Here is a 20,107-nt window from a genome sequence, read left to right on the forward strand (position 1 = left end):
ATTATTGCAAGACTAGAAGGATTGGAGGTCGTGTTCCCAGACCTCCTTAAGCATCTGCATGGTCGTAAGGGTCAGTGCATTACTGGGTGATGACCAGACACGGTTGGGCAGACCCTCCCTCTGGGAGATTGAGAGACACAGAGACAAAACCAGAAATATCAGGAGTATGAGCAGAGACAGCAAAAGGAAGAGCAGTCGACTCTGAAAGAGCCAGATTAGAGCATCCTTGGTCACTGAGTCTGTGATGCACCGAACCTGAGGATGGTGGCATCCTGCCACTGCCTATACATGTGCTCCTTTCTCCTCCTGTGTGGCCCAGGTGGACAATGAATGCACTTCACACCTGAGACCTAGGTCTTTAGTTTAAGCAGTGACAGGTGCTAGTATTTTTAAATATCAGTTTTGGCTGCCAGGCAGAGAGAAATTCATTGACCTAGCTGGAATCAGGTTTTTGTTTTTTTTTTTTGTCTTTCTCATTTTTATCGGTACCGGGGATCGAACTCGAACTCATGACCGTGGAATCAGGTATTTGCTTACAGCCATTCTCTAGTAACCAGAGAGAAAAAATTTATGCATAAAAACAGTTGCTAAGCCCATCACTTAGGAGTAAAGATTCAGTGTTACAATGTTACTCTGTTTTTGGAGTTATTTCTTAAGCATATCACAGCTTTGATTAATTTTTTCTTTTAAAGAAATCAAACCTCGTGAATAGAGTGATAATACAGATAGGGAAATAGACAGCCTTGTGTAACCAGATGAGTTTCATTGTGCAGTGCTGGGGATCAAACTGGGGCCTGGGGCCTGCCTGGCAAGCCTTCCACCACTGAGCTCTCAGGAGCCCTGGTGAGGCTGGATCCCACCTCTTCCCTGACAGCCCAGAACTGAGAGGGTGGTTCATTTACATTCGAGAAACTTCTGCAGTGAAACTGTTCTTTATTGAGTCCTGAGGGCCCATTTGACAGAAAGAGAGATCTGACATGAGCTCAGTAAGGTGTTTTTTCAGAGCTTCAGTGCTTGACATGTGGGAGTGGAATTGAGATGTATCTTAACATGAGTTTTATGGGTTTTTTTTTTTTTTTTTTTTGGTGGTCTTCTCCAACTTATTATGGAACTTATTTTAAATAAAGTCAATAGTGCCAAAAATTCCAGGCCTAATGCTTTTGTACCACTCTACCTACCCAGGCATCTAGGACACTACTCTCAGTCTCTCCTGACCTTTGCTCTCCTCTCTGGTTGGGGCTGAGAACGAAGCCTGGCCTCTGATCTTTCTCACTTATTTTCCTGTTTGTCCATTTCTGTAGAGACGTGGTTACCAACTGAATGGCAGCTCTGTGTCCCACAATTCCCGCAGTCTCTTCAGTCTTAGAGAAGTCCTTGCATTTACCCAGGCCTGATCCTGGAAGAGCACAGAGCTGTCATGCTGAGTGTCATCCTTCACTGAGCCCCACTGCCAAACGCTCTAGGAATAACTCTTCCCATTCCTACTGCCATGGTCACAGGTGGGATTCCCACTGGAGTCCCTTCAATAATTTTCGTGCACAACCTCTTGTCTAGTGGCTCAGTCAGAAGTCATAGCAACATTACTTGAAAAATATGTTCAAAATATGTTTCCTCTTGCTTCCATTAAAATTAGAATCTCTGCATGAAGCCCACAATTTTTGAAAAAGAAATCCACTGTAGAACAGTCCTTAGGTAGTGCATCTATGTGGAGAGGTGCTGGCATCTAAACCCAGGTTTTCTGTCACTAAGCTATATATCTCCATCTCTGTTTATATTTTATTTTGAGACAGAATTTTGTCAAGTTTTTCCCAGGTTGTCCTTGAACTTGTAACCTTCCTGCCTCAGCCTCCTGAGTAGCTGGAATTGTGCATACTGCTGTACCTGACTCCTAGGTGGTTTTGCAGTGTGCTCTGGGTTAAGAATTGCTGCTGTGTTCTTCCTGCAATTCTTACTGTTAGACCAGTTCCTTAAACTCCAATGAATGTAGCTCATATTGTTTGTTTCTTCTCAGATTCCTCTGCTTTGATCATCTGGAAAGCTTGTTTTGTAACTCAATTGTTGATCATGTCCCAGTTTATATGTGTGAAATCTTTTCTATCAAAGAAGAGTTCCTATTTAAGAACAGGAAAACCTTTGGTGGTGGGTACATAGTCCAGTGCAGTCTTGTGCTCTGAATCAGTTTGTCAGTGCCCCATCGTCATAACATGTACTGTATCTAAGACAAGCCAACTTAAAAAGAGGAAAGGTTTATTTAGGCTCATGGTTGAGAAGGTTTTGATCCTTAGTGACACAGCCACAGCTTTTGGGCTTGTGGTGAGGCAGAGCATCATGCTGGTAGCATGGGAAGGAGGAAGCGGTTCACCTTAGGGTGGCCCAGAGATAAAAGAGAAGATAGGAAGGGACTGGGTCCCAGTGTTTCTTTCAGGGTGCACCCTTGGACAAGACTTCCTTCTCGAGGTCCCTTCCCCTGAGGGTTCTACCATCTCCCTTCAGTGCCACAAGCTGGGCACACGGGCCTTTGGAGGACCCTTAGTCGCACTGTGGCACCTGTACTGCGTTTCTATACTATGGTAGTGTATGTGGCTGGACCTTCTGTTTTGGCCTGTATCCATTTAAATGATCTTGTTTTAGATTTTCTCCCAACTCACACATTTTACCCCACATTGTTTCTGTAATCAGGCAGAAAAATGAGCATCTGTGAAGTTAATCTTTTTGCTTTTGTTAGTCTCAAAAGCTGCTTTTTCATTAAACTATGTTTTTTTTTAAAAAATCCAGTATTTTGAGCGGCATTTATTATTTTCTCAGCTAATCAATGTATTTCAAAATTTCTTTAACACACAGTGCACATAAGGCGCTAAAAGCAAATGTGGGTTTTTATCCACAGCTGGATCCTATCAGCCACTAACAGTTGCAGTGCCTCCCTTGAAAGGCACAAGCCATCATTTACACCCGTTATTACCCAGGGGCATTTCAAATGTTACTGAGATGCAGCCAACCCTTCAGTAACCATCTGTGAACGGTGACACCAGAAGGCAGAGAGACAAACACAATTAATATGCAGAAAGCAGAATCTCAGCTGCCCAGCTAAGGAGATTAAAATTCAACCTCAGAAGGCTGAGGGTTTCAGAACATTTTTAAATCATAGTATCTAGTTCAAGAGCTCACTGTTTTTGGATTCTCAGAGAGAATACAGACCTCTTCTCTGTGGCAATAAGAGCATTTCCAAGTTCAGTGTTCTCTTTTAATATGTGTTTATTGAAAAAAAACTCTATGGAGAAAAGCAATTTCTTATGAAATGCAAGATTATGATTGTTGCTGCAGAACAGCAAAATAGCTGTACATTTCCTGTGAGTGTGTATTGACGTGTGCCCCAAATTTGTAAGATAAATAAAAAAGAATGACTTATTTTACTATTTCAGTTACCTGAAAACAAAAGAAACAATATTTGTTGACACATTAAAATATATTCACTTAGGTGAAGTAGGATTTATTTATTTTTTTGCAGGGTGAGTGGGTTACGACAGCATCTTGCTGTGCAGCCCAGCCTGGCCTCAAACTCACAATCCTGATTCAGCCTCTCAAGTGCTGGAATGCCACTTACCTGGCAGTAAGTGGGTCTCATTACTGTGACCCACTTTTAAAGTGCTTTGTCCTTATTGTGACATGTAGACCTGCGAAGTCATTTACGTGAGCTGCCTGGCAAGATGTACTAAGTTTTCCTGGTCATTGCACCTGTCTGGAAATACCTCCCAATCCCACAGACAGTGCGTATGTCAGAAAAGAGGTTGCGTTGGTGATTGATAAGTCTGCATGGACAAATAACACCTTTAAAATGTAGTGAGGGCTTGAAACAGCCCTGCTGTTGCTGCCCACTGCGAGGGAACTGTTCTCCCGAGGCCTGTGCCAGCCGCTGGGCTTAATGTAGCAGCTCTTGTCTGTCTGTGACAGAAGTGGATGATCAGACATTTGGGAAGAGATAGCAGCAGACCTGGTCCTTTCTGCAGTAAATCACACTTAGAAGTGATTGCTCCTCCTGGGCTTTTTCATGCGGTGTTAAGGTGAGCTGCCAGTCCAAAGCAGCAGAGGCCTTCCTCTGAAGGGGGTACAGGGGTGTGAGAGTTCTTTAGAGGCTGCTCTGAGGACAAATGAGACAGAGACAGATGGCGAGTGCAGAATAAAGGTTAATTATCAGTAGGACCAAAGGAAAAGTAAACATAGTCATTGTTCTCTTTGCTCGAAATTTTTGTCTCTGGCTAGAACCTCTTCTGAGATTTCAGTGCCTGTCAACCTTCTTGCCTTCTCTTAAATCTCCTTTTTGGACACTAGCATTGTTTACATTTTTTTAAAAAAGGGTCTCATCAGCTGAACATGATGATGCACAACTGTAATCCCAGCACTGTAGGAGGCTGAGGCAGAGAGATCACACATTTGAGCCCAGCCTGGGCAATATAGTGATGTATTGAGATTCTATCTCAAAATAAACAATTATAAAAGGGATGGGGATTGCAGGTTGCTGCAGAGGCCTTGTGTTCAATCCTCCATACACCCCTCGCCCCACAAAAAAAGGGTTGTCAGATCTGCTTCACTACTAGTACTGCAATGATGTTTTAGCAGCATTTATGACTTAAATTATGCTTTTCTGATAAGGCAGTTTATCCCATTTGATAGTGTTTGGGAAATATTTTCTTTTCTTTTTTGGTATTAAGAATCAAACTCAGAACCTCATGCTTGCCAGGCGGGGTTGTGCCACTGAGCTATATCTCTGACCCTGGGAAATATTTTCATAATACAAGCCTAGGCACGAAAGTTTGGGACACTAGGGCTTTGTAGATTGGAGCTATACTGCTCAGTTACATCAACAGTGGACTACCGCATAGTGATCACAGGTTGGTGGGATGACCTCCCTTGCTCCCTGATAACTGTACCTTCAGACCTCAGGGGAGGTCAGGGCCTTTTTTTTTTTTTTTTTTTTTTTTTTGTCTTTTTCCTTTTTATCGGTACCGGGGATCGAACTCACGACTGCCTGCTTTCAAGGCAGGCGCTTATGTCACTGAGCTAAATCCCCAGCCCCAGGTCAGGGCCTTTTAATGCATAAAACATACAGCATGCAGTTTATTTAAATTTCATCGAGTTCCTTACTGTGTGGCAGCAGTTGGAGGTGGTAAGAGAATGGAGTGGTTGAAGTGTGGGTTTTGGAATGAGTCTGTCTGATTTTTTATTATTTATTATTTTTGCAGTGCTAGAGACCAAAACCAGGGTCTCATACATGCCAGGGAAGTGCACTAGCACTGAGCTACACTCCAGCTCTCCTACCTAGGTTTAGTCCCTCCCACTTACCAGCTTTGTATCTTTGAGCTCTGAATGCCTGTGTGACTCAGTTTCTCTTTGTAAAGTAATTTTTCAAAAAAAAATTAGCAATGCCTTAATTAAGGTTTTTCTGGAAATCAAATGAGTTTGTGCATAGAATATTTCTGGCGTTCGATGAGCATCTTTTGTTTTCCATGAGGTCTGAAGCTAGCCTACTTGGTGTTCCCCGGGTCAGCCCTCTGCTGCTGTCGAGAGGGGCTGCTTCCTACAGAGCTCTGCTGCCTCAGTGTCCCCAGGCTGAGGAGCCAGTCAGGCTGGTGCTGTGACCGTTGGTTTCACCCACTGGGGCCTTGCCCCATGCTTGCTGCTCTCCCGAAAGATTGTTTAAGAAGTGCATGTGGGGTGAGTGATGGCAGAAGGGCACTTGGGGTTTGTGGATTACTCACAGGCAGCTGGGGCTAGCTGGTGCTTTGAGCAGGTTAGCTGGGAAACTGTCAGTGCAACAAGCATTTTTGTGGAAGCAGGGTACAAGACCAGGGAGCCAGTATGCTTGCCATTTAGGATACCGAGGCAGAGCAAGCTGCCAGGGAAAGAAGCAGGCACTGTGGGCAGCGCAGAGTTTTGAATCTGATTTTCCCAAGCACGCCACTCATCAGGGTGCCATCGCCCTGCCTCCCCAGTCCTGCTTAGCTTCAGCCAGAACTGTCCTTCCTCTGCCCTTGCCAGCCAGGTCAGAGCATGCAGGAAGGTCAGCTCATCAGCATGTGGGAAATTGGGATGGAATTGCTGTAAATCCAAGTAGGCACTGGCATCTGAAGGCAAAATCTCCGAGCCGAGCGTCCCCCAGATGGGCATCGGGCTTGCACCCCACCTGCTTCTCTGGTGCTTTGACCTTCTTTCCCGAGTTCCCCCCTACCCTTCTCAGAGAGGAGAAGTCTGTTGCCACCAGAGGAGCACACAGATCTTGACTGTTTATATTGGCTGGATCTACCAACTGGAGGTTCAAAGCCAGGCTCCACCACTTCCTGGTCCTGACAACCTTGATGAGAACAAGTATTTAACTCCCTAAGCCTCAGCTTCCTCACCCACCAGTGGGTAGGAATTTAGACCGTGGGCATGTCTTGCCCCACACTTACCCTGCACGACTGTCATCTGGCACATACTTAGTAGTCAGCTGTCCCTCTCGTGGCCTTCCCAGATGCTGGGCCAGCTCAATGCAGACACTTCCTCCGGAACCAAGCCTGGCTCATCTCCTACAAAGACCCAGCAAGCACATCGCACCAGCTTGATTTTCTCTACCCTGGGGCTGTTAAGGAAAGAGTTTATCTTTAAAGAACTAAATAAATTATGGTAAACTAAAGTAGCTTTGAAAATCTACTACTGATACTTAAGAAATTATTTCCATAAATACTGTGACCTTAGAAGTACCACCTTTGTAGAAGCTGTGTTCATCTGTCTTGAAAATGGGACCTCCTGGTCTTCTTCTCCCCACTGTTGAGCCATACTGCAGATTGTGGAAAGTCAGACAGAAAATATAAGCTTTTCAGTATGAAGTCTGTGTAATAAGAGCTAACTGATTCAAGTTGCATCTAAGTTTTCTCTATTTCCAAAAAACAGTGGAATAATTATAAATATCTATCTCTTTAAAAAAAAAAAAAAAGGAAAGCATTTTTTTGCTTATATTGTTTGATTGACTTTTCAGGCTTAAGGCTGGTAGTCTGAGCATCTATTAAGAGGATAACAATATATAATATAGCAAATATGGGGGATTTCTCTCTGTCTTGTTTTTAAAATTCAGCAATGTTCTCACCGTTTTGTTTTGTTCCAGTCTGTTGTTTTGTTTCCTTCAATGTTCTCTTTTGATTGGTTTTATTCTGTTCTGTTTTGTTTAATTTTATTATATATGATGATATGGGTGGCAATTTTGATGATAACAAGAGGCATAATGGTAGCTATTGTTGATTTTCTATTGTCCTTTTTTTGAAGTTCTGTATCACTTTCACCATTTTTTGGATTAACTTTTATTCCATTTTATTTTGTTTGGTTTCATTTGCTTTAAAATACACTTCTTTTATTTTGATTGATTTTATTGTTTTGTTTTGTTTGATTTTATTACATCTAATGGTATGAGCAGCTTTTTGAAGAAAACAAGAAACATTGTGATAGCTATTGTTGATTTCCTGTCATCTTACTTTGAAGTCCTGTAACTCTTTCATTGTTCTGTTCTGATTTGCTTTATTCTGTTTGGTTTGGTTTGGTTTTATTCTCTTTAAAATAAAATTAAAAATAACAAAAAGCATTTTTATGGCTTAGGTTAGCTCTGTGATGACACCATAATATCAAATATTGTCCATACTTAGACTCAGAAAGAAACAATTCAGCTGTCATTTCTTCTGACTTACCAAAGTCCAGTTTAATAGCATGACTTACCGAGCCCCCAACACAATGAAAGGTCTGAGCCTGAGAATACCCCTTGCTGAGTCTTTCCCCATGATAATGCCAAGTAGTAACCTTCCAAGCTGAAAGATGCCACTGTGTAAGGACAGATGAGACAGAGCAGATACCAGAAAGAACATTAATGGAATCGATAGGGTTCAGCGGGAGACACGGGCTCCATTAATGGCCTGTCAATAGGACCAATTCTTCTCTCCATTCTGACTTCACTGCATTTCTCATTAATTGTAGGATGGAGTAGTTTTGCTTACTGTAATTGAATTTGCCAGAAGGTCTTCTGAGTTGTTTTGCTTTGTCACCATTACTGGTCTCAGTTTTTCTTTATTTGATATCTAAACTCCTGATTGTAAATTTAATGTAGTTTGAGAGTTAAGATCAGTAAACTGGACTAAATGAAGAGTAAATTGTGAATTCCAGAAATTCCCAGTAGTATTCATGGCCCAGGGAATAAGGTGAAAACAGAATTCATTCTTTCTTTCTTTCTTTTCTTGTTTTGAGTCTTGTTTTGATTCACTATGCAGATTAGGCTAGTTTTGAGCTCACTTTGTAGCCCAGGCTGGTCTTGAATTTGCAGAGATCCTCTGCCTCCACCTCTCGAGTGCTGAAATTACAGGCCTGTGCACCATCAGAACTTTAATAAGAACAATTAAAAAATGTAAATATAACTTGATCTTGAACTTCTGTAGTTACTTTCTGCTCCCCAAGTAGACTATAAAGTGCCCTAAGTTCAGGAATGTTTGTATTTTAACTGGTCATCGCCTGGTACTGTGCAGTGCCCAGGAAAGGCAGCAGAAGGGTGCTTTCAGAGTGAGCATGTACCTTTTCATGATCAGGACACTGAAAATACCATGCAGGTGTGCTACGTAAGTGTCAGCAGATGATCTCCCTCACTGTCCCCTTAACACCCACAAGCAGAGGGAATGGGCACCTCCATCTCTGGAAGCACTGTCTCAGAGGAGGCGAGTAGCCCTGTCTAATTGTGGACTCTAAACCACTGTGGACTCTAAATCACAGATGGACTCCTAGTGCAAAGGAGTCTAAAGTAAGTAATTTTGACGTATCCTGTCCTCTGCGGAAAAGCAGGCTCATTAGAGAGGAGTTGGAATGCACCTTGAGCACTGATCTACTGTGTCTTTTCTGCCTCCTGTTAAATTTTACATCCCATTAACAATCCATGGAGGAGCATGTTGTAGGTGAAGATTTCTTGGTGCCAAAATGTAATTGACAGGTACAAATGATGGAGTAGTGGCGAAGAGTGTGGGCTCCAGAGTGAGCCTTCTTCACTTTTTTGAGCCAACTTTCCAATCAGTAAAATAGGCATAATCGTTCTTTAAAACCTAACTCTCAGAAATAAATGAGATAAAGAATATGATATGCTTAGCACAGTGCCTCCCAATGGTAAGTGATCAATAATGCTCACTTTTGTAATTCCAGTTCTTCTTAACAGTTTGTTTATTTCTTGTTAGAGTTAGGGTTAGGTAGGATGCTTCAATTAAAAAATAAAATTTGAAATTTTATAGCCTTAAATTCTTTTTTTTTTTGGTCTTTCTCATTTTTATCGGTACCAGGGATCGAACTCACGACTGCCTGCTTGCAAGGCAGGCGCTTATGCCGCTGAGCTAAATCCCCAGCCCCATAGCCTTAAATTCTAATTTTAACTAATGTGGTTGGAAGAGAAGTCTAAAGCTTCACTGCAAATGCAGACATAAAAACTAGAGTTTTGAGAACTGTTCCAGGATTTCTGTCTGCCTTTTATCACCAGCACACCTACATGACTTGAAACTGAGATTGGTTTTCCTTCTAATAGATTTTCACATAAGAGTGTAACAATAGATTTCATTGTTGAATTCTTCGTGTCTGCCTTTTACTCACTCTTGCAGCAATTGGAGTTATTGGTTATGTATGTATTAGATATTGATATTAATAGATGCATCTGTTTTATTTGAATGGGATAAATTCTTTAACAATATTTTTGCTATAATCCTGGCAGTCCTGGAAGCAGTCACATGTTTTAGTCCTGCTGGAGCAACTTAGCAAGATGTTGTCTCTAAATAAAGAAATAAAAAAAAAAGACTGGGGATGTAACTGTGAAGCCCTAGGATCAATCCCCAGTCCGTGATTTTAAAAATGTATTATAAAATTAATAGTTGCTTTTTGTGGAGAATTTAACAATTGGGATCATATACAGAGTCACATTACATTACCCATAATCATGTGGTTATACACAAAGAACTGTCGTGGCAGAGATTTCTTTTGTTCTCTTTTTACTCTTGGTAATATGTCATGCATTTGGCTATCTTGCTTTCACACTTCAGTCTGTGTAATAAGCGTGTTCTATGGATTCTCTTGGAAAACATTAAAGCTTATTATATGAAGTATAAATGTCAACCATTACTTGCTCAGTGTGTAAGTATTGCCTGATCACGGTTCCAAGCCTGCCTTAGACTCCCCATGTCCCTTTAAACCCTGCAGTTCCCTGGCTGTTGTGCTAGAATCAGGAGACCCATGCAAGGGCCGTGAACTTCCTGCATGATGTCTTCCCCCGCGGAGTGGACGTGGAGCAGGTGTAGTCAGGGTGGCCTAAGTGTGCAGCGGAGGCCTTCAGGTGCCTGTCAACTTTATGTAAGTGAGAAGTAAGCATATGGTGAGTTAAATTGCTAAGATTTGCGGATTTGTCTATCGTAGCTACTGGTGTTAATCACCCTGATTTGTAGAATTCATCTGGTTTACCAATGGTGTTAATTTACTATTACAGTTCTTAAAAAGCGCTTGCAGTTTTAATGGCCATGCCATTATTTATGCCTCGCTTCTCATTAGTGTGCCTATCAGTTCTTTCCACTGTGAAGGGAAGGTAAATCGGAATATAGGTCTTGATGGTAAAAGACCTAAGGAAGCTTATTACCACACATCTGTCTTTGTCTTTTTTGTCTTTCTTATTGACATGGACTAGTCAATATTTTAGACTGCAAAACTTCTACTGCATGGAAGAAAGTAAATAGGAGAATTCTTTGCTGTTAAGTGAGACTTCATGATATTTATTATAAGAGGTAATTAGGGTAATTAGAGGAAACAGATATAACCTGTCTGTCTCTGCATCTTCTCCTTGGTGGTGAGGGAAGTGGGAGATACGCAGCCTGGGTTCAGAGGTTACTCTCAGTGGCTCATACTGAGAGAGAGAGAGAGGCTCTCCAAGCACCTCAGAGGATGGGAGTGAATGCAGTACTTAGTGCTCTTGCAAATAGCCTGACTTCTGGAAGAAAACTCAGCAAGTGAAGTGAGTTTGGGAAGGTTACAAGTGCCAAGTGTCAGTCTTTGTGTTCTCTGTGGAAACCAGTTTTAGTGAGCTCCCTGACTGCTGTGCTGCAGCCTGACAGCATAGATGAAAGGGTGCATCTGGCCCAGGGAGATGGCATTTAGCGGCACTATCCTGCTTTGGCTGCAGCAGGGGCCTACTGTTGAGGAGGACCTGGAAGAGACCGTGAAGAATCGGACAGAATAGGCTGACACTCAGGTCAGCACCCAGAAGAACCACAGTAAAGAGGAATTTGGTTGATGGGTATTAGTTCCAGGAGTCTGAGAGGAGAGACCAGAATGACTAGAAGAGGTATTTGAAAGTAAGCTCCAGGCTTTGTGCCAGTGCAGATTTGCATGAATGTGGTTGAGCTTGTGCTCTGTAGAACTTTATATGTCAAAAAGATTTGGATTACTGGTGAGACACCCTGAGCTCTGCCTCAACTAATTTGCAACTTGACTGATTTGAGGATGTGCAGAAATCCATCTATTTATAAACACAGAACACAACCAAATGATGCAAGACACCTCCAAACTGCAGGAAATATTCATGGGTCTGTCCTGCAAGGCCCTTTACAAATGGAAAATCATAAATGATCTTTACTCAGTGGTTTCTGTGAGGTACAGAAAGGACACTGTCAGTGCATAGTCTGTGAGGCTCCACAAGGGCAGAGAGTTTTCTAAGCTGCCATTCCACCCTCTCCCACAGGATCTTTGGCACTATCTACTGTCATTGTTGGCTGTCCATACTGGACATTCATGTCCTTTAGTGGGCAAAGGGTAAGGATGCTGCTGACCAGCTCCCCTTCACAGGACAGGCCCAGTGACCCACCCTCTGCCTCCAGTGTTTACAGTGCCAGGGCTGAGAAACCTGAAGCAGATAAACAAGGGAAGCTGTAATTGAATGGGAAGGACAGATAAAGCTGACCACATTTGTTATGTCTCTGCCAGGCACAATGGATTAAAGACAGGGTGTCCACCTCCCTCAGATTATAGATCCACAGTGCAGTTTCCTCAGTGGAAACTCTTGATTGTGAGCAAGTGATAGCCTAGTTACAGAGAGCAAGAACAGTTATATAGTACTTGCCTTTTATGCCTTTGTGAAAATGAAGTAAGAAACCTAAGTAAAGTCAAATGTGGTGGTACAAGCCTATAATCCCAGTACTTGGGAGGATGAGGCAGGAGGATTTAAAGTTTGAGGTCAGCTTGGACTATACAGCATGACCTTGTTTCCAAAAAACTAAATAAACCACCCCCCCAAACATATAACAACAGCAGCTACAAACTAAAAAGAAGTAAAAATCAGTGCATTCCATGGTGCCTGACAGTCTTTAAAAGTCCGTCCACTTGTTAGCTAATCTCAGCATGGAAATAACATTGAAAAATGTAAAACAAAATGTTTGCATTGGTTATTACTGGCTCCTAGGTTATATTAGAAATTTCCCACCATGCCATGTATTACTTTAGTAATAAGAAAATAATAAATTTGTTTACCTCCCTTTAGAAGGAGCTGGAGTCCATATTACAGATTCTAAATGTTCTCTTTTCCAGAGTTGGGTGGGAGTCAGTAGACATCTATTTTCAGCTACTGCCTCATTCATGAATGTGTGGAAAGCCGTGCATTCTGTTTCTGGAAGGAAGTGACAGGAAGGATAAAGTGGTTGTCAGTACATGGAGAGAACAGAAGTAGCTGTGTGTTGGGATTTGGTTTTGCTGAAGTTACCCATACATATTGGTGCTTTGCTTAGGTTTGGGAATTATATCTCTTCCTGTGGATGTATAGCAGTTACAGGAAGAGGCTGAAGGTCATGCTGACTGGGCAGGGTTTGCCTCCTGCCTCCTAGAGAGCAAGGGAGACCCTGTGCATGTGAGCCAGTGCTCAGACATTGGAGCCGGGTCCAGACATTAGGCCCTGCTCCGTCACTCCACTCACTTTACAGGGAGGTTCATTTCCTTGGGATTCAATCTTGTGTTTGGAAAAGGGATTATCATGTCATCAGACGGCATCATGAAGATTGTCCATGTTAGCTAGAGGCAAAAACACTTCTTCTATAGGCAGACAACATCTTCTTTCGCATTGCACTACTGGGGTAGGACTAGGGCCTCCCTCATGCTGAGTACACACCCTGCCCCTGAGCTCCACCCTGAGCCCCTACAAGTGACCCTGGGTCATCGAGCACACTGGACAGGTTTCATTGGAAAAGCTGCCTGTATTGCTTTACATTCCCAAAGAAACATCTTTGCCAGACTGCTTCAAAGCTGTGCTTTTAAGTCCTATGAAAGTTCATGTAAGAATAGGCCCTTGCCATGCAACCATGAAATTTGGTCCTTTTGACATGTGTTCCTCACATGAAATGTATCTGTGAGTTGAATACTCAGAAAAACCTTATTTGACTGAAGAGTACAGCTCACCTTCTTTGATAATGCAGATTAGATAATTATTTGATTTCCAAATTTTTCTTAGATATTCCAAAAGTCAAAGCTAAGTTTTATGCTTGTCCCAGAAATGCTATTGATTTTCAGGATTCATTTCTCTGCTTCCTTCATTTGTTTACTAGTTCCTTCTCGTTATATATGCTGTTTTATCATATTAATTCTTCTGCCTTGAATGCTTCTTAGAGTGAGCTAACATATGAATTCCCTAAATAAAAGACATCTGAACAACTCTTGAACAAAACCTTCTTGATACAGAGCCCAGGCATCCCTTACAGAAAGAGATCTGGTGCTGACCACAACAGGAGTATTGCTGCCCCATATTCCTGTACCATACTTCACCCTGCAAAGGCTCTGGAGTGTTAGACCATGTGTTAGAAGGCTGGTGGATCTGTGTTTATAGCAAGTGAAATCCTCATTTTGTTTTTTTTTTTTTTTTTAAGTACTGAAGATTGAATCTAGACACGCTCTGCCACTGAGCCACATCCGTAGCCCTTTATTAATCTTTTATTATGAGACAGGGCTTCACTAAGTCACTAAAGTGCCCAAGATGGGCTTGAACTAGGGATCCCCCACTTCAGCCTCCCAGACTGCTAGGATTACAGGCCTGTAACCCCACACCCAGCTCAGAATCATTCCGAAAACAGGGAAATGTTGAAAACTTTCTTTCTAAGGCTAAAAAATCAGACAGGTGTCTGCTATGACAGATTGCTGTCAACAATGCTGTGCTCTCCCTGGGGAATACTCACTGGGGAGTGACAAATCAAAGCCCTGTGGGAATCAGCCTGGCTGCTCCTCACTGTTTGGGCCATGGCGTGTGTGCCACGTGGACGATTCACTTAGACGCGAACATCTCTGGGACGCGTGGCTGGGGCACCTCTCTGCCCCTTTGCAGTACTCTGGGGTTAGGTGGCCTGGTGCGAACTGGAAATATACTTTACTATAGTTTTTAAGATGTCTTCACATTATTGTCAAGGTCCCCAAGGAATGTGATGCACAGTATTTGCATGCAGAGCAGGACTTCAGGGCTTGCCCTGCATTGGTGCCTTCTGGTCTGTGTAGGTGGCCTTTGCTACTTTCTCCCCTGCTCCAACCCGAAGGCAGGATGTCGTTTTTTCACATCTGCCTGGTGTCATCTTGTGGCCTTGACCACAGCCTTGCTGCTACTGAGAGCAACAGGGATGCTTTGTTATCTGATACGGTTTGTGTGTGTATTTTACTATTATATCACTGAGACTGCTGATATTGAACACCAGACAAGAAGACTGGTTCTCCCTGACCTTGTCTATTTGTCCCACTGACCGTGGCTTCTCCTTGAGGCTGGGCATTAGTGCACAGTGCTGGCCGCTTTCATACACCCCTCCAAGGTAGGAGGCCTATGGTGAGCAGTCAGGCAGAGGCCTGAGAGTGGCTCAGGAGTAGACTTCGGCAAGAGGGAGTGGCTGGGCTGGGTTCACACTGGGTCTGGCTGTAGAGAGATGAAAGGCAGGGTTCCTTCGCTCACACATGTAAGTGTCTCACAAGGAAGCTGCTTTTCCCCTTACCTCTGAAGTTATGCTTGAGTCTCAGATTGTAACACTGTAATGCCCAAAAGCAAGAAGAGAACAGAGTGCAGATCTTTTTTCCCCAGGCTTAAATAGATAGGGCAGAATTGACCTTCCCTTCCCCTTCCTCCCTGTCATCCATCTGTCCTTCCTATACATAGGTCTTTTAGAGGTGTGAAGAGGTCTCAAGAGGTCTGACGTGTCCCATTCTCTGGGCGCTGTGAGTGGTTGGGGCTGCTCACAGTGGGTGCTATAGAGCTCAGTCAGGACCTTCACGCTTTCCTCCAGGCACATGGAGTGGAGGGCCAGTTGCAGAATTGGGAATTTGCTGCCTAGTAAGATGTAAAAGGTGTTCCTTTTGCTTCCACTGGTAACAGTAGTTGTCTTAGTCTCCAGTCCCTCCTGTGCCCTAGGCCAAGCCATCCTCTTTCTGTTTCTCATCCTGAAGTAGGCATTGTTCACTTGTTAAACCAGCATGGCCAGGCTGACAGCTTAACCCCCTAATACTGAGTAACACCACACTTCACAGACGCTTCTGTGGGTGGCCAGAATTTGGCTTCTGTTCACCAGCTCCACATCAGTGATGGACACAATGGTGGCATCTCCCTGTTCTGACGCACGGTCGCAGTTTCCTCTGGTGGAGATTGCAGTCACAGGCAGACCTGAGAGGGTCAGACACGGCTGTGAAGATTCCCCATGGGCCGTTTAGCACACACGGTGCTGTGCAGTGTTGCTCACTCCAGCAGGGTTCCAGAGAAAGTGCAGAGCCAGCTTGGGGATAAAAAGAAAGTGTGGAGTCATAACGAAGGTGACAAGAAAATGTAGAGCAAGAATGGTAAGAAGAAGGTTTTAGGAAAATAACCATCAAATTGAAGAAGGAAAGTGCAGCACGGCACAAGCATGGCATTTGTGTGACCCGTGTGGCCTCAGCGTACAAGATGGTGACTGTTTTGAAGCGTACAACAGTCTCAACCGTTTTGAAGAATAAAGTTGCCATTAAAGGAGCTGAGGTGGTAAAAGGAATAACGATGTTAACCAAGCAGAGAACACAGAAAACTTCTGTTGGTTTGGATGAGTGAGAAACTGCCAGGGGATAGCATCAGTGAAACTCTGATCTGTGAAGAAACTGCCCTGATTTACTGCAAGAAAACCCCTCTATACCTACGAGAAGTAATAAATTTAAAGTAGGAGAGAGTGGTTTGATAAATTCTGTAAGAGAAGTGACATCCACAGTGTGATAAGAGATGTGTGTGTGGCTTCTGGTTCTGACAAGGCCATTGCAGAAGAATACAAGAAAGAATTTACAAACTGAATGTGGTGGCACAGACTGGTCATCCCAGTACTTGAGAGGCTGGGGCAGGAGGATTGCAAGGAGTTTGAGGCCTGCCTGAGCTACATAGTAAGTTAAGGATGTTCTGAACTCTACATAGTAATGTCTCAAGAGTTGGGGCGGGGTGGGGGAAAAGAGAGGAGGAGGAGAAGAGGGGAGAAAAGGAGAGGGGAGGAGAGGAGAGGAGAAGAGAAGAGAAGAGAGAGAAGAGAAGGATGAATTTGCAGAATTCATTAAGGCAGAAGGCTACGTTGCTCCACAGGTATTCACCTGTGATGAATCAGGGCTTTTCTGGAAGAAGATGCCTAACAGAACCTATGCACACAGAGGGAAAAGGCAGTGCCAGGGCACACGCCTATGAAGGAAAGAGTGACTGCTGAGCTGTGTGTGAACACAAGCACCAATCTGAAGATGAAGCCGCTGGTGGTACACTGTTCCTGGACCCCTCGGCATTCAAGGAGCAGAACGTGACCAAGGCCAGATGCCTATCACATAGAGGGCCTCTGTGAAAGCTTGCGTCACAAGGTGATTGTTTATGGAATGGCTGCACGAGGTATTCACACCCACTGTTAAGAAATATCTGACAGCCAACCGCCTGAAGAGTACCTTCTTCTGATGGACAGGGCCCAGCCCACCCTCTAGCCTTCTAAGACGATGTGGATGCTGTGTCAAGTTCCTCCCCGCAACATGACACTTCTGCAGCGATGGGCCAGTGAGTGATCTGCAGCTCCAAGAAGCTGTACCCAAGGGTGCTTTTTATAGGAGTTCTGATGTCATAGCAGAGGTGGCCTTGGCTCTGAAAGAGCTCCGCAGGAAGCATTTGAATGTCCTCCACTGCATCAGCCTCGCTGACAAAGCCTGGGAAGATGTCACCTACCAGACCTTAAACACAGTCTACAGGAACAGCAGGCAGAATGTGTCCCTGAATGTGACTTTGGAGGATCTGCTGCACAGGGAGTGAAGGAGGTCGTGTCTGTGGGCAAGAGGGCAGGTTGAAGGTGCAGACCCAGAGGAGCTTGCCAGGGACCATAAGCAGGAGCTGATGACAGAAGACCTTGCTGGCCTCCAGAGTGAGCACAGAGGCTTGTTGCGGAGCATCCACTGAGGTAGAGGAAGGCCGGGAGGAGGAGGAGGTTGGCAGCCATGGGATCAAATCCATTCTGGAAAATGGAACGAGTGCTGGGTTTCTTTAAGAAGCCCACCCCAACATAACCATGTGCAACAGTGTCGAATCTGATGAACCATAACGTAGTCTCTCATTTCTGAAGGGTTATGCAGGGCAGGAAAACAGAGACATTAGACAGGTTTTTTCATTAAAACTGATCCTGCAGTGACAATGAAGACAGGAAGCACCTGAAGGAGAGCACTCTGATGTCCTTATGGAGGGAGACTCTCCCTCCAATAAATGACCTCCTCTCCACTCTTCCTGTCCTCCGTGCCAGAAATTGCCTCAAGGTTAGTGTCCTTTTCTTTATACGACAGTGTTTTGTACTTTGTTTCATATTTTTGTGGTTAAAAAAAATATATGGTCCAAAACATTTAACATTATTTACATTGAACCTTAGGGGAAATTTTGTTTCCATTCCCAGCCAGTCTGGTTTGGGACCAGAATTGCCAAACAAATTGAGTTCATGAACCAAGGTGCTACTGTCTACCCATGTCAGTTTCCACCTGGCTGGCTGGGGTCCTGCTCTGGGAAGGCAGAAGATCAGGTCACCATCACCTGTGATGTCTGGATCCCAGCTTCCGCCTGGACTCCTCTTTAGAGCAATGCCTGCTCACCACTCGGCCAGGTGGAGCTTTCTGTCCACCTCAAAGCTGCATATGAATACTTTGATTTTACACTGTCATTCTGGCAAATGTTCTCCAAAAAAAGAAAGAAAAGTAACTGCTAGATTCGTGCTCAGCTACTTGGGTCTTCTTGGAGCTCTGTGTCTTCTCTCGTGATTATAGTAGCTCAGAGACAGAATCAGTGTTCCTTCTCTCCAAACGTGTTTCCTTTATGGCCCTTAAAGATCATTGGACTTTACTTCTGTTTCCTCTCTGAAAAATTTTATACACTTACACAGTTGCTTGTTGCTAGTGTTTGTTGTACTTCCCTAAGAAAATCGTATTTTTTCACAGATTTACTTGCAATAAATATTGGGTCGATAAATGAGTATAGATTCTTAACGAACTGCTTACTCCACAGACACTCTTTCCAACATTTCCAGAAACTATTTTCAGATTGAAACACAAGCCACAAATCACAGGCCAGTCTGCTGCTTCCCACAGAATTCTGAAGCAGCTTTTACATGGAGATTGTAAACATATTTGAATCTTGTTTATGGGGGAAATAAAAATGCATGATCACATTTTTTCTTTTGGGTAATTCATTGTTTTCTACATGAATTCAGAGGAGTTCTTTGTGTATTATGAACACTGCTACTTTGTTTTAAAAAATAGTTTCATCTTTTGTGCTCTTTTTTTTTCATGTATTTTTGTTCTCACAAAAGTATTAAGATGTCCGCACTGTCAAAGATGTCTTTTTTCCATTTTAGTTTCTTTTCTTTCTGTATTATACAAAAACATGTACTAGATCGTGGGCTACACAAATATTCTTAAACTTCTAAGTTTTTTAGATGATATTTTTCCAGTTAATTTGCTGGAATTGTTCTTTATTTCTGTTCTTCCAGTTGGATAGCCAATTGTGTCAGCATAATTAACTGTCCTGCCCTGTGAAATGAACTGCCCCCTGTACCACATCCACATCTTTCCCCACATTTTCTCTTTGCTCCCCAATAGTTATAGTTCAGCATCAGATTGTTTGGGAGCATTTGTGTTTAATGAGAAATTTAAAATACAGTGATAAAAGCATCTTCATTTTTATTGTTTTAGAAATAATTTTTTTCAAATTTATTTCTAAAATTACAAATCATTTAGGTCAAAACCTCCTTGTAACTGGAATGAAACCTTCTGATTCACAAGCATAGAATATAGTTCTGTTTGTTCAAATGTTCAAATGCTTGGCAGTGGGAATCGAACTCAGGACTTTGTGCTTGCCTGTGTACTTCTGCTAACAGTCTGTATCCCCTGCCTCTCTTTCACCTTTTAAAAAAAGATGTTTTCTTTATATAGGATGTATGCTTTTTCTAAATGTTTAATAGATTTTTTTGTTAATGGAGTTTAAAATTTTCCCTTTCTACACAGTTACTATAAAGAAAAGCTATTTTTCCTCTAATCATTATTTTACAGTGTATTCCTCCTGAGCATTTTTAGTTGAACTTTTTTGAGGCTGTTTCCTCTTTCTAATATCAGCACAAGATAGGTCATGTTTGCCTTACTTACTGTTTTATCTCCAGCATCACAGTGGGTCAAGTAGATGAACGGATAGATGGCTAGATGGGTGGGTGGTTATCTTAAAAAGACTACAAGGTAGAATTCATTGATCTCCTCTACTTTCCCCTTTCTTCCTTTTTTTAAAAATGAGACTAACATATATCAAAGTTTTAACATACTTAGATTACCTCTGCAAATAAATTGGAAAGGTCTTTTAATTGTTTTGCAACCTTTTTAAAAAAAACTTTATTTTTTGGTACCAGGAATCCCACTCAGGACCTTTTGCTTACCAGGCAGTTGCTGTGCCGCTGAGCTATACCAAAAACAACTCTATTAAAGTATATTGTATATAGAGCTGGGTGTGGTGGTGCACTTATAATCCCAACACTCAGGAGGCTCAGGCAGGTGGATCATCACAAGTTCGAGATCA

At 42.9% G+C, this 20,107-nt stretch overlaps 1 protein-coding gene across 11 annotated transcripts in view; it reads left to right on the forward strand.

Annotated features, from left to right (window-relative positions):
• Bicd1 (BICD cargo adaptor 1) overlaps positions 1–20,107 on the forward strand; it is a 202,075-nt gene that overhangs the window by 39,700 nt on the left and 142,268 nt on the right. The window contains exon 1 of one of the 11 annotated variants that reach the window (XM_063254523.1): positions 16,974–17,814. The exons of the other annotated variants lie outside the window; for them this stretch is intronic. Within the exon in view, the coding sequence (XP_063110593.1) occupies positions 17,731–17,814 (84 nt within the window). The 5' untranslated portion in view covers positions 16,974–17,730. Of the gene's footprint in view, positions 1–16,973; positions 17,815–20,107 lie in introns of those variants that run through there. 11 annotated transcript variants of the gene reach the window in all.

The sequence above is a fragment of the Cavia porcellus genome, unplaced genomic scaffold (assembly GCF_034190915.1).
Source record: "Cavia porcellus strain 051 isolate PalLab524CR breed Dunkin Hartley unplaced genomic scaffold, mCavPor4.1 scaffold_8, whole genome shotgun sequence".
Classification (NCBI taxonomy): domain Eukaryota; kingdom Metazoa; phylum Chordata; class Mammalia; order Rodentia; family Caviidae; genus Cavia; species Cavia porcellus.